At 36.9% G+C, this 12,361-nt stretch overlaps 1 protein-coding gene across 2 annotated transcripts in view; it reads right to left on the reverse strand.

The window, feature by feature from the left end:
• The window catches only part of DICER1 (dicer 1, ribonuclease III), a 68,625-nt gene that overhangs the window by 35,031 nt on the left and 21,233 nt on the right, over positions 1–12,361 (reverse strand). For both annotated transcript variants that reach the window (XM_029237209.1, XM_029237210.1), the window contains 7 exons: positions 8,910–9,098; positions 8,100–8,262; positions 6,988–7,118; positions 5,935–6,069; positions 5,315–5,475; positions 3,290–3,458; positions 1,517–1,989 (listed from right to left, as the gene is read on the reverse strand). In XM_029237209.1, coding sequence (XP_029093042.1) covers positions 1,517–1,989; positions 3,290–3,458; positions 5,315–5,475; positions 5,935–6,069; positions 6,988–7,118; positions 8,100–8,262; positions 8,910–9,053 — 1,376 coding nt within the window. In that variant the 5' untranslated portion in view covers positions 9,054–9,098. The remainder of the gene's footprint in view (positions 1–1,516; positions 1,990–3,289; positions 3,459–5,314; positions 5,476–5,934; positions 6,070–6,987; positions 7,119–8,099; positions 8,263–8,909; positions 9,099–12,361) is intronic.

Genomic DNA, 12,361 nt, shown 5'->3' on the forward strand with positions numbered 1-12,361 from the left:
TCTTAAACCATCCTGTATAGGGGCAGGGAGTACGTCTATAACTCGGCTTACAACTGTGCCAACGCTAAACTTTTCTGACCCCCAAAATGCCTTTCCCCCATTCTAAGAAACAACCGGAACAGATACGCACTCCCTGGACTGTCTCCTGGCAGCCTTCCCACTGGAATGCACCGTCATACCCAAGGGCATTATGATTACACAAAGAACTGAAAACTAGGAGGCAGAATATCAGGATTCTAGAGTTGTCTCTGCCACTGACTGGCAATTTAACTCAGAGCAAATCACTCTTCCTCCTGAGGCCCTTCTCTTTTTTATAAAAGTAAGTGGGTTGGATGAGATAGTCAGTGAAGTCCCTTTCCAACCTTAAACTTCTGATTCCAATGTAATTCACTACCTGAAGTTACTTTACCTCATATTCATCACAAGGATCAGGCCCAATGACTATGAAAATTACCAGGCCGAAAACCGCCAGATGACCTCCCCAGAGTCCAATTTCTCGTTATTCAGGTAAGTTCTGGGGGCCCCCAAACAGTCAGAGCAGTTTGAAAAAAAAAAAAAAAATCCCAAATTACCTCAGGAAACAAAGCTTAATTTCTCCTCAGAGATCAATACTTGCAGAAAAGGCTCTTAGGGATCAACTTTGGCCAATTAATGGATCTTGTAGAAAAGTAGATTGAAGTGCAAAATAAGGACCCTTTTTGGCCCTTGTAAATAGTAGAGCATCCATCCACAAGTCAAAAGAACCATACAGTAAGTGACCATTTGACACAAATCTGAAGTGTAGCTCCTCAGCTAGCTGGGTCTATATTCAGGAAAAATACACTTCTATTGAAGAAGGGGGTAGGGTGGGAATTCACAACCTAATTGGTATTCGCCGTCACCTCTGCCAATATCCTCTGAATTCCTCCCTAACATTTTTATTTTCCTCTGATTCAGAAAATTTTAATATGTAGTCTATGAACCAATCCAAATTTCAAATCCAGTTGTTGAAAACTTTTCACTGCAAACGTGCCAATTTGAATCGACATTTGGTAAGGAAAAAAGCTAACACAGAAAAATTAGCCGCAGTAACACCCTGATAAAATTTATCTTTAAGATTTACCTGAAGGAGAAAGCTTGGTGTGAAATGCTCAACACAATGCCTAACACATCACAGTCACAGGTTAGTAAATATCTAACTGAATCTAACAATTAATATAAAGCAAGGAATGCTTTACTGTAATGTAACAATTTTTCTACACTTGCACTCTATTTTAATGGATTAGAAAAGATTAGCACCCTTTAGGGGAAAAAACCTCAGTCATATCAAATCTAGCCTTCGGGGAAAGCTACTGTATATATAAACATCCTGTCAATCCCAGTATAGCGTAACACATGAGTTATGAGGATGGTGCCAAGTACAGGACACTTACATAAAAGCCTTCTGGTAGCTCTTAAAGCTATTACAACATATCACTTCACAAAACAAAAAGCTGCCTGTTCTACTATGGAAAAAATGTTAATCTTAGAGATTTACCTGTTTAAGACAACTGCTGTATACCTTCTTTCCACAAAAATAATTCCACACAAAATATTGGTAAATGGAGAAGGAAAATTTGTCTCTGGCTTTTCTTTTTCTTCAATTTCTTCATCCTCCTCATCATCCTCAGAATCACTCCAAGACACGTAATTATCCTGATTCCTGTTATTATACCACTCAACGCTTTCAAACTGCTGTCGCTCATACGGTTTATATTTGCGTAAGATTTCAAGCAGTTTTATTACTTTCGGAGTTACAAATTTCAGGTCAAGTGAGGCAGGTGAGAAGTGCTCTTCACATAGTGCATGGATTTTCCTTAGGAAAGTGTCTGTAAACAATAGAAATTTCCTGTGCAGCTCCTCTTGTTCGTGTTTGATATATTTCTGTAGTTCTCTTACCATCATTCCAGCTACTTTATCTGCACACCAGGGTCCCAGAACTACCAATACCGCACGACAGTCTGAGAGTATCTACAAAACAATGTAAAGGCCCAAATGCTAAACAATAATCATGCAGTTATTTTCATGTGGAGTTTAACTGGGATTTAAGTTGTCTTTAGTCTGCCCCTTCAAAATAAATTTACCCCTCTAATATAAACACTGAGGTTAATTCCCCAAGGTTAGGGGGAAAGGCCAATGGTCTTTTCAAGCTCTACTTTTTCATGTATACGCCCAGAACCATCCTTTTGTTTTCCTCAGCGAAAATAATCAAATAAGAGAAATTAAAAGATGCAATTGTATACAGTTAATAAAGCAATTTTAGAACTGTGATTAGTTCGAAGTACAACTGAGTCATTTACTTCTAGGTAAATATGCAAAGAACTATGTAGCAGAATATACATATATATGTACATGCAAATGCAACAGAGTATGTAATTTTATTTTAGGTATCAAAGAAAAGCAAAACAATTTTCCTTGAACTTTATCTATGCCCAGAGTGCCACATCTTACAAGCCGAGCTCAGAGCAGAATGTAAATCCATATTAAAGCTAAAAACTGAGGGACTGCCAGTTCTGCAGGCAAGTAAAAGACACACTGGGTTGACCATGGACTTAATGAGAAGACAAGTGTTGAGCAGAGCCTGGGCACTGCTGCTCCAGAAGAAAACCAGCAGGAGAGAATTAAGACTTAAGATTCAGTACAGTGCTACCGTTCACAACTGGCTGCAAAGTCCTGGGACAACGGTTCTCAAGTTTTAATGGCATCGGGATAACTGAAGGGCTTGTCAAATCTCAGACTGCTGGACCCCACCCACAGAGCTTCAAATTCAGCAGGTCAAGGGTGGGGCCTGTCATCTGCATGTCTAAAAAGTTCCAGAGGGAAGCTGCTCATCTAGGGCCCACACTTTGAAGGCCACTGTCCTAAGGAATTGCTTCTCAAAGCTGCACTGTTCAGGGATGACGAGCTCATATCCAGTCACATACAAAGAAAGAGCCGAAGAATTCATTCAGCCCGGGGGTTTGATCAGGAACTAATTCATCTGACCAAGAAAAAAAAAAAAAACAAAAACTGGACTCACTTCTTATACTTAAATAATCATGACATCTCCTTAAACCAGGGAGGTCTATATTTAATAATATAACTGTCTGTCGGGTAATAGTAAACTCAACCCAATGCAATACATTCAATGAAAAATGTCCAGAGATAAGAAGGTAAGGCCTTAAACTAAAATGTATATAAAACAGCCTCATTAGAAGAATATTCATTTCAACATTAAAAATAAACAGAAGCCTTTTATTATACCCCCCATACTTACTTTGTATATGCTTACCTGTTTAGAAATTAAAGTAGAATCTCTTTCTTTTGAATGTACAGATATGTTACAGTCATTGATAAAATTAAGTGCTTCTTCTAATTCCATCAGCAGTCTTTCATAAAGCCCACTTCTGTCAGTAAATGGTCCACAGTCTACCACAATCTCACATGGCTGAGAAGTATATCTTTAATATCAGAAACAAAAGTTGTCAATACACAATACACAAATTCACTACAGCATTACAATCCATTATATATCTAAACCAAAAAAGAAACTTCCTATTTTCATTTGGAATAACAAGCAGGCTCACAACAAGCATTCCTAAAGTGGTGCTCCTTCTATCCGTACTGTGTTTGCCTGTTAGGTCTCAATATGAATTTTGTTACTGCATTATCATCCCAGGTTTTTCATTTGGTTTTTTAGGTTTAGCCTTTCATCTTTTGCCCCCTTAGGCATCATCCAGAATGAGAAACAATGTTAGTCAAAATACTCAAGAAACTCAATAATGATGATTTCTCAGAAGCAGAAACAGGGAAGGGGGAGGGGAGAAGATCATAGAGAGGAAGTGTTACCATTAAATTTATCCATTTCCACACTATTTGAAAACGTTTAGCATTTGCAAATGTCAATTTTATTTTTAATGTGTTTTTAACATATCTTCATAAGGAAACCTCCCCCAAATTTCAGTCAATTACATTATCATTCATGTAATTGGATCTTTCATGACTTTCATAATACGACAACCAGAACAACACACAAAATCCTAAAAGCACATATAATAATTAATTAAGGAAAAGAAACACAATAAAGACATATTTAAATACTACAGTTTTCATTATTCCCAAAGAGAATTTTTAAGAGTCACATTTTGAGAATTAGGTAATGCCAGACTCAACAGATTACTTAAACCAGTTTTACCCAAACACTCTAATACCACTGCTTCTCCTAAAGACTTCAAGTAGTACAGGCCTACCAATCTAATTCAGGTCAGATAAAAGCAAAAGTACAGCCTTTCACTTCTACATCACAGACTGTCTTAGCTCAGGAAAATCAGAAAACAGCATGTCCTTAAGGCCATGAGATTTGTATTTCACCTTACATTTGGATTCGTAAGTTTTATGAATCTACAAGTTACCTTTTCACCTCACTCCACAAAGAGAACTCTTTCCAAAATCCTACTAAATGACAGGTACACCACAAGGTGTTTTCCATGTCATCAAAGAATCCCTTGACACCACTAATGCCATTTTACAGGCTCAGGAACAATAAATGACTCACTTGAAGTCACATGGCTTACAATTAGTGGAGCCAGTACTCAAAACCCACGTGTGACTTAACTTCATAACCTGAGAAATAAGTCATCTCTATTATAACTGTTCTAAGAACCACCGCTTGGTAATCTTTAACCTTGTTAAAGGCTATATCTAATAAGGGTATTTTAATATGAATTGGATTATATTTATTTAAAAACCTCATTTATATAGGCTCACTTCCACCAACTTAGATCAAAAAGGCTGTTTGTGTCTGCACGTTTTAATGAAACTCGAAATAGCAACCCCTTCGAAGAGACAAACCTCAAAGTCATAAACATCTTCTCAGAAATTCACACCCACTTTCCAAACTAGAGGGTGTTTCCTATTATTTTAAAGCAGGTTGTAAAATATTGAATCCTGTAAATAAATAAATGCTCTTTCAAAGCATCATGTGGGACACGTGGGTCAAAACAACAAAGTGTCCACACTTGCAGAAAAGGACGCCGATTTCCAGAGTTCCCCAGTCCTCGTCAACACCAGCAAATAGGATGGGCCCGCGCTTATGCAGCACTTCCTCTTAAGGCAGAAACACCTCCGTTACTCTCTGTGGAAATAACGTCAGATTCTTGCATTCGAAGATGACTGTCCTGATAAGGAATTCTTAGTCTTGCTCTTTCCTTTTAGTAGCCATTTGTTCCCTTAGAGACTACCTGCAAGGCACTGAGACTGAAGGCCTAAAACCGTCATAGCAGGTCTCACTAAAGCCAAGTCAATACGAAGTGCATACCTGTCTAAGACCACCAAGTCAGTTGCAGTTTCAGCATTACTCTTAAGAATTTTCTCCAGTTTCTGAATCTTTTCTTCCAATTCCTCTGGATCACATTTCCCATTTAAAATGGAAGCAGTTAGTCCCAAAATACGAGGGCATGATGGACAATTTTCACAGAGCTAACAAAACAAAAGACACTGACAGTAAGGGATTCATTTTGCAAGGCCCTAACCAAAGAGACAGCATCCTAATAAAACATGTCAAGAAGACCTAACAAATACTAAAATTATCCCTTATAGAATTACTGTAGCTTGTTTAAAAGATCAGTTTATCAAAAAGGAACATTTAAATATGCTATGATGGATTATGAATTCACTTATGATAGATCATATAATTTATTGATTTATATTATGTTTAAATTTTTATTATAGACTTAGAACTTGTTATAAATTTATTACAGTTTAATATTATAGGTTATAGATTTAAATGAACATTAATTTAATATTCATTCATTCATTCCTACACTGGAACCAAGTTCCCCAAACTGGTAACTAACACTGCTTTTGATCTATAAAAACATTGCTTATACTCAGTAATTTGACCTGCATTATTAAGACTGATAAAATCTAAAAACTTACCTTCATAATTTCTCGGTAGGGGTGGTCTAGGATTGCAAGGTGACACTCGTCGAACACCAGAAGGTTAATGTCAGATAGTGATAAGTAACCATTTTTCAGAACATTCAAGGCGACATAGCAAGTCATAACGAGAACCTAAAATAAAACTGCTATCAGTATACAACACATGCCATTCACCTGCCTGGACACACTTCTATGAAATCAGATTATGGAACCACTGTATTTTAGGTGAAGATTAAGACACTCATCCGTAAAAATTAAAACCCAAATCCTCAACGTATGGAAGCTCGTACTTGAGAACCAAGGTGTAAAATTAGGAAAACGCGGAAAGAGACAAGAAAGAAAATTTTGATAATGGAGACCATGTTTTTATGATAAATCTACTAAATCTACTTCAGGTTTTTAGGTTCCTAGAGCCATAATTTTGACTGATAAGACCTATCAGTTTTATCACAGTTTTTCCCCATCAAACTGACAAGGTTTTCTGGAAGCAGACAGGGGCTTATCATTCTGTGGATTTTAAGTGCTTTACTAGTGAGGGCTTTACCCCAATATGTAAGACATACTAGCAAACTGGGGACTGCTCAGCTTAGTTAGGAAGCATCCCTTAACCACTTCAGATCCAACGCACGAAAGGCCCTCAACACAAGCTGGCTACATGGAAACGTCTACGAGGAAGTCTTCCATCAAAGACGCTAAGACCTCAACCAAGAAATGTCTCCAGTTTCAAGACATTTAACTCAAGAATAAACTTTGTGAAAGCAAGTTATCTGCAAGATGGAAATAGGTCATAGGAATTTGTGTTTTTCAAGCAAGTAAATCATACTGTAAAAGCTGTTTCTTTTCTATCGCATAAGAGCAATAAATGTCAGTAATTTACCTGGCTTTAGGATGAGATTATAGTAAGAAAACGCATGAGGGCTAGCTTCTAGGCTGACAAAGTACAGAAAAGTAGAGTTTTCAAACCTAATTCAGACAACCAAGGCTACAGATCATCTCATAAACCAAGGACTTGTACAGATTTATTAAGTGAAAATTCTCTACAAGTCTTACCTGGTGCTTAGTAAACTCTTGGTTCCATTTCTCTTTTGTCCAAGACGCACTTACTTCCAGGTCTGAGTATTCCCCAACCTTGAGATCTGAGTGAGTTCTGACAGCTGACACTTGTTGAGCAACCTGGTTTGCTGATTACAAATATAATATGCCGTGTAAATACGAGAACTCCTCCCTAAACGGCTCTCTGGACTACTAACAGTTAAACAGTTCAGGAAATCCTTATTATTATACATTACACCTAACCACCAATTTAGATAGCCAATTTAAAATCATATTTTCACAGTAATCCCCAAAACACACTTAATAGACTCACCACCCCACCCTCTGTCATTCACTTCAGAGAGCCTTATACCACCTTCCTTCTTTAAAGGTGATTTTCCCCAATCTAAGAATATAATTTCTAGGTTGGAATGGCAACTACTCCAGATCCACCCTTCCTGTTTTCTTCAATAAAATCAGACTGTATCACCAAGAAATAAGACAGACTAATATGTATTTAAAGCACATGAGAACATCACATGCTGAGACAATCTAAAAAAAAAAAAAAAGAAGAGGAGTGACATGGTTATATTAGTACCCGAGCAGTTTACGTTCACATTTTATACTCTTTAGTTTAATATCTAATCCCAAACACATAAAAACCAGTACTTTAAACTATTACTGAATATCTAACTTTTAAGTTAAGCATCTAACTTTCTTTCTACAACTGGTATAGCAAGATCATAAATCAAAGTTACCTATTTCATAATCAAGCACCTTTTGATACACTATGTGAAGCTAAAACATCAAAAACAAAAATAACTACTTAGATCAGATTATATTCCGAAAGTAATCCTTCAAAAAAAATGCAGAATCGGAATTAAATGCAATTACGTTTTAGAAAAAAGCTGAAGTTTAACACCTATGAAGTAAGATGACTAACATTTAAGAGAAATACTATAAAGTTAAGAAATAAGACAGAATGATATTTCTGCTTCAACAAACACATTATTCATCAACCACTCTATACTTTCAAGAGTTTAACTTAATACCCACAGAAAAAATCTCCTTAACCATAAAATCTCATCCAGTTTTCCTCCACACAATTTGATAAAATAATTTTTTATTACCAGAGTTGACCAAGAACACCGTCCTTTTGCCATTTCTGTTGAAGTCTCCCCTGATCTGATAGGACAGCTCTTTAGTGAGTAGTACTGCAATAAACGTCTTCCCTGAGCCAGTGTTTAAACAGACTATGGTATTATGATCCAGAGCTGCTTCAAGCAGTTCAACCTAGAAATACAGTGGGGAAAAAAAGATTATACACTTCTTATCTAAGTACAGAATTTAGAAAATTGGATTTGTTTTAATTCAGAAAATTTCACTGTTTTCTAAAATCTTCCTCCAACAAATCTGCCCCTTCAAAAAGCATACGTTCTACATCTTTATATAAGAATAATAATCAGAGACATTAAAATACCGGTTACACATAGCTGTGCTGTGTAAATGTGTTGAAATGGCATTTACAATTTCTTTAAGAATTATTTTCACAGGGACAGAAAACTTCTCTAGAATAATATGAACTGAAATGACTATAACCATGGTTCTTCTGCCAGTCCAAGGTTGCTCAAACCAATCTCAATTCCTACCCAGATCATGAGGACAGACACACCCAAACAGATACTAAGGAACAGTGAAGTTTTCACAGGGGGAAAAAAAAAAAAGAAAAAGAAATTTCACCAATAAAACTATCAAATCAATTACCCAGCAGATGTTAGAAAAGAAAAGGACTATTAAGAAAAAAAGTATCTGGAATGAGAAAATTAATCAGAAGAGGAAAGCTTGAAAAGGTAAAGGAGTTTTATATAAGTTGTGTCAACTGTATGCTAATTTATTCCATTTTAGTGAAAATGCTCCAGTATTAGTGTTCTCATTAGTACCTGATATTTTCTTGGCGTATAAATGTTATCATGAATTGCTTCTTGTTGCCATGGCAGTCCAAAGAAAGGACCCATTGGTGAGGAAGCAGGGGTCATGAGCTGCAGGCCTGCCATGCTGAGGGGTTGCAAAGCAGGGCTTTTCATTCATCCAGTGTTTCTTTCATTGCATTTTTGTTCTAGCACAGCTTACTACAAAAGGGAAAAAGAATACCATTACACAACCATGCAGGGTTAAAAACAAAAGAAAGCACGGAAACAAGAGGAACATCAGAATATCATTCCTATGGGCCTTTTCAAACTCTTCATAATTGTTTTAGCTTTTTCATGATCTAAGGGGATCGTTTTAAAAGTCAAGCATTCTGTACTCGCCAACCCAGCAATTCTACACCTAGAAACCTGTCTAAAAGAATTAGGCGGCTGCACAAAGAGGTAAACACATGAGTATTTATTGCTGCATTATTACTTAAGAGCAAGAAATAACCTTAAAATGAATTAATCAAAAATTAGCTAAGTAAATTATGGTCTAGTCTTAAAATAGAATACTATAAATCCATAAGACAGATCTGTATTTACTGACACAGAACTGTGTCCATAATATACCTTTAAGAGAAAATATGTACAGTATCGATGCCCTTTAAAACACGTGTATATATACAAAACATGTAAATACATACGTAAATATATTTCAAACATTCTTTGTAAATTCTATGATGCTACTATTGATAAAATAATGAGAAAACTGTATGGAAGGCACTTCGCACTGTGCCTGCACACAGGAAGGATTCAAATGCCTGCCAACATTTGGTCATTTTATCAAAGGACCATAAACACAGAAGGTCATTCTTCTCAATTGACAACCTATCACAACTGCACAGCTGCTCAACTATTTACATATGTATCTTTAAAATTATTCATATCCTAGATAAATTAAAACAAGGCAACACCATTCTGTGAAATAAAAGTTATTTCATGGTATCTAAGCACTCTTCTATATTGCATATATTCTTCCCCAAAGATAAAAATGATTATGTAAAATGAGAAAATAATAATTCAGTCTTTTTAAAATTCCTAACCTGCAGATAGAGGGTTAGGGTTTCAAATCTCTACGTGAAAGTCCATCAGCAGCAGAATTTACCTGCCTTGTAGAAGGGAATTTTCTCCCTTGTACTGCTTTGCAGTGTTCATTGTTATTACTCTATGACACTGGAAAGAAAGAATCCCCACTCTTTGTTCCTTGACAACAAAAACTCTGAATCTCTTGACATGTTAAATTTATAACCATTGTACAACACAGTGACTTAAATTGTTGCAGCTAATCCAACAAGAAGTCTCAAGAGTAGAGTCTCTTTTATGCATAGGTATAATACCAAATTCTGATTTCAGAGCTCAATTCAGTTGACAAGAATTCAACATCCAGCTAATACAAGTAGGATCTCAAGTAAATGGTAAAGGGGCAAATGGCTGCAGGGCCAAGGACCTCAGCAAGGCAGGCGTGTCCGTGGACCAGACAGCACAACCATTCTCATTATCCCTCTCAGAGGAAGATGGCAAGCACAGCATTCCAGAGTACATTATGAAAAACTATCAAGTCATTATTTTGCCTGGGTCAAGCAGAACTATGTCTTTCATGAGAAATAACGTGCTCACTCTCTACTGAATCAAAGTCCCAACAGCCTTTCCTTTTACCCCTTTTACACTCAGCATTCACTTCTCACAACTGTACAGGCCCACAGGATAAACACCCTCAGGTTGACCATTCAAGCTTCTTAACACCGCTGCAGAGAACCTGAGGCGGAAGGCTATTTTACCTAACTTCCTAAGATCCAGCAGGTTACGCTGAAGGCCCAAGAGATTTGCAGGCACTTCCCACCTGCCTACCATTCTTGGGATATCTCTATGGTCCTCCTTATCCACGGGTTCCACACCCGCAGGTCGAATCTATCCTTGGTTGGATGAATCCAAAGACACAGAGGGCCAACTGTACTATGCAAGGGACGTGAGCATCCATGGATTTTGGCATCTGCAGGGGACCTGGACCAATTCCCGTGGGCACTGAAGGACAACTGCACTTGTCCTTCAGGACTCCAGGCTGCTTACTGGTAGGACGATTTATCATTGTTAAGCCTGACACCTCACTTTTCACCCAACCCAAATGTTAATCCAAGACCAAACAAAGACATGGTGGAAGGGATCAGGAAAGAAGCCTAAATCCTGGTGGTGGATGGAAATTTTCAAAGGAGAAAAGAGGGCAGCAGTGTAAATCCCCAAACACACTTCTTCCACCTCCAGAAACCATGTACAGCAGGAACCCTCCTTCCTATCACTGTCATCATTTCTTTTCATGTAGACAACATTAATAATAATGACAGTGCCAGAAAATAGTCTAAAAAGTAAATGAATGTTCTATTTTTAGAACAGTCTAAAAAATAGTCTATTTATAAATATTTAAATATTTAGTTAAAAATTTATTATAGACTATATAAAGTAGTTTAAAAGTAAAGTCTATTTTTAGAATAGTCTAAAAAATAGGAGAATGTTCCTTTTTTATTGTTGTTGTTCCATTTCCTTAAGGGGGAACTATATTCTTCAAAATTATCAGTATCAGTACAAAGAAAAACTATGAAAATGTTCCCGATTAAAGAAGACTCTAGAGACATGACAACTAAACGCAGTAACTGACCTCAGACTGGATCCTTTCCTGAGAGCAATGCCATAAAGACCATTACAGAGTCCACTGACAAGGCTGTAGGTACAGCAGTGTTACATTCACTGAGTTGATAACCGCACCATGACTATGTAGGGGAGCATCCTTATTCTTGACAAATATATAGTGAAATATTTAGGAGTAAAAGGGTCACGTCGTATGCAACTTATTCTCAAATGGTTCAGAAGAAGAAACTACACGTAGATATACAGAGAGAGAATGGGTGCAACTGATAAAGCAAATGGGGCAAAATAGGTAAAGCACGTATCCTTTGTCCTAATCTTATTTTCTGTCCGTTTGAAATTACTTCCAAATAAAGAGTTTTAAAAAGTAAATAAATAAATATTACCCATTAGACTAGGATCTCCTTGAGTACAAGAGCTGTATGTCTCACACATATTCCTACCACCTACCGAACCAAATCACACCCCAGACATGGCAAACAAAAAATACAGGTTCGTAAAATGCAAATACTGTCCATGTGCGTGACATAAAAACCTTCAAACAGTTTCTATTTGCCTTTTATAACTTACATCACGTTGCATATATTCACAGAGACACATACATACACGACTTATTCTTTTACTGGCACACTGGCAAACATGCTCCACGAGAACTAGATGTGTGTCTCATTCTTTACAGCTCTTATTACCTGGTATAATGTACCATATGTACATTTAGATAAATATCTGATGAACTGAATCAGAGATTCATGAATGTCCACACAATACCATACAGAACAGAATCA

Source organism: Monodon monoceros, unplaced genomic scaffold (assembly GCF_005190385.1).
Source record: "Monodon monoceros isolate NGI ecotype Baffin Bay Population unplaced genomic scaffold, NGI_Narwhal_1 Super_Scaffold_21, whole genome shotgun sequence".
In the NCBI taxonomy this organism is placed as follows: Eukaryota; Metazoa; Chordata; class Mammalia; order Artiodactyla; family Monodontidae; genus Monodon; species Monodon monoceros.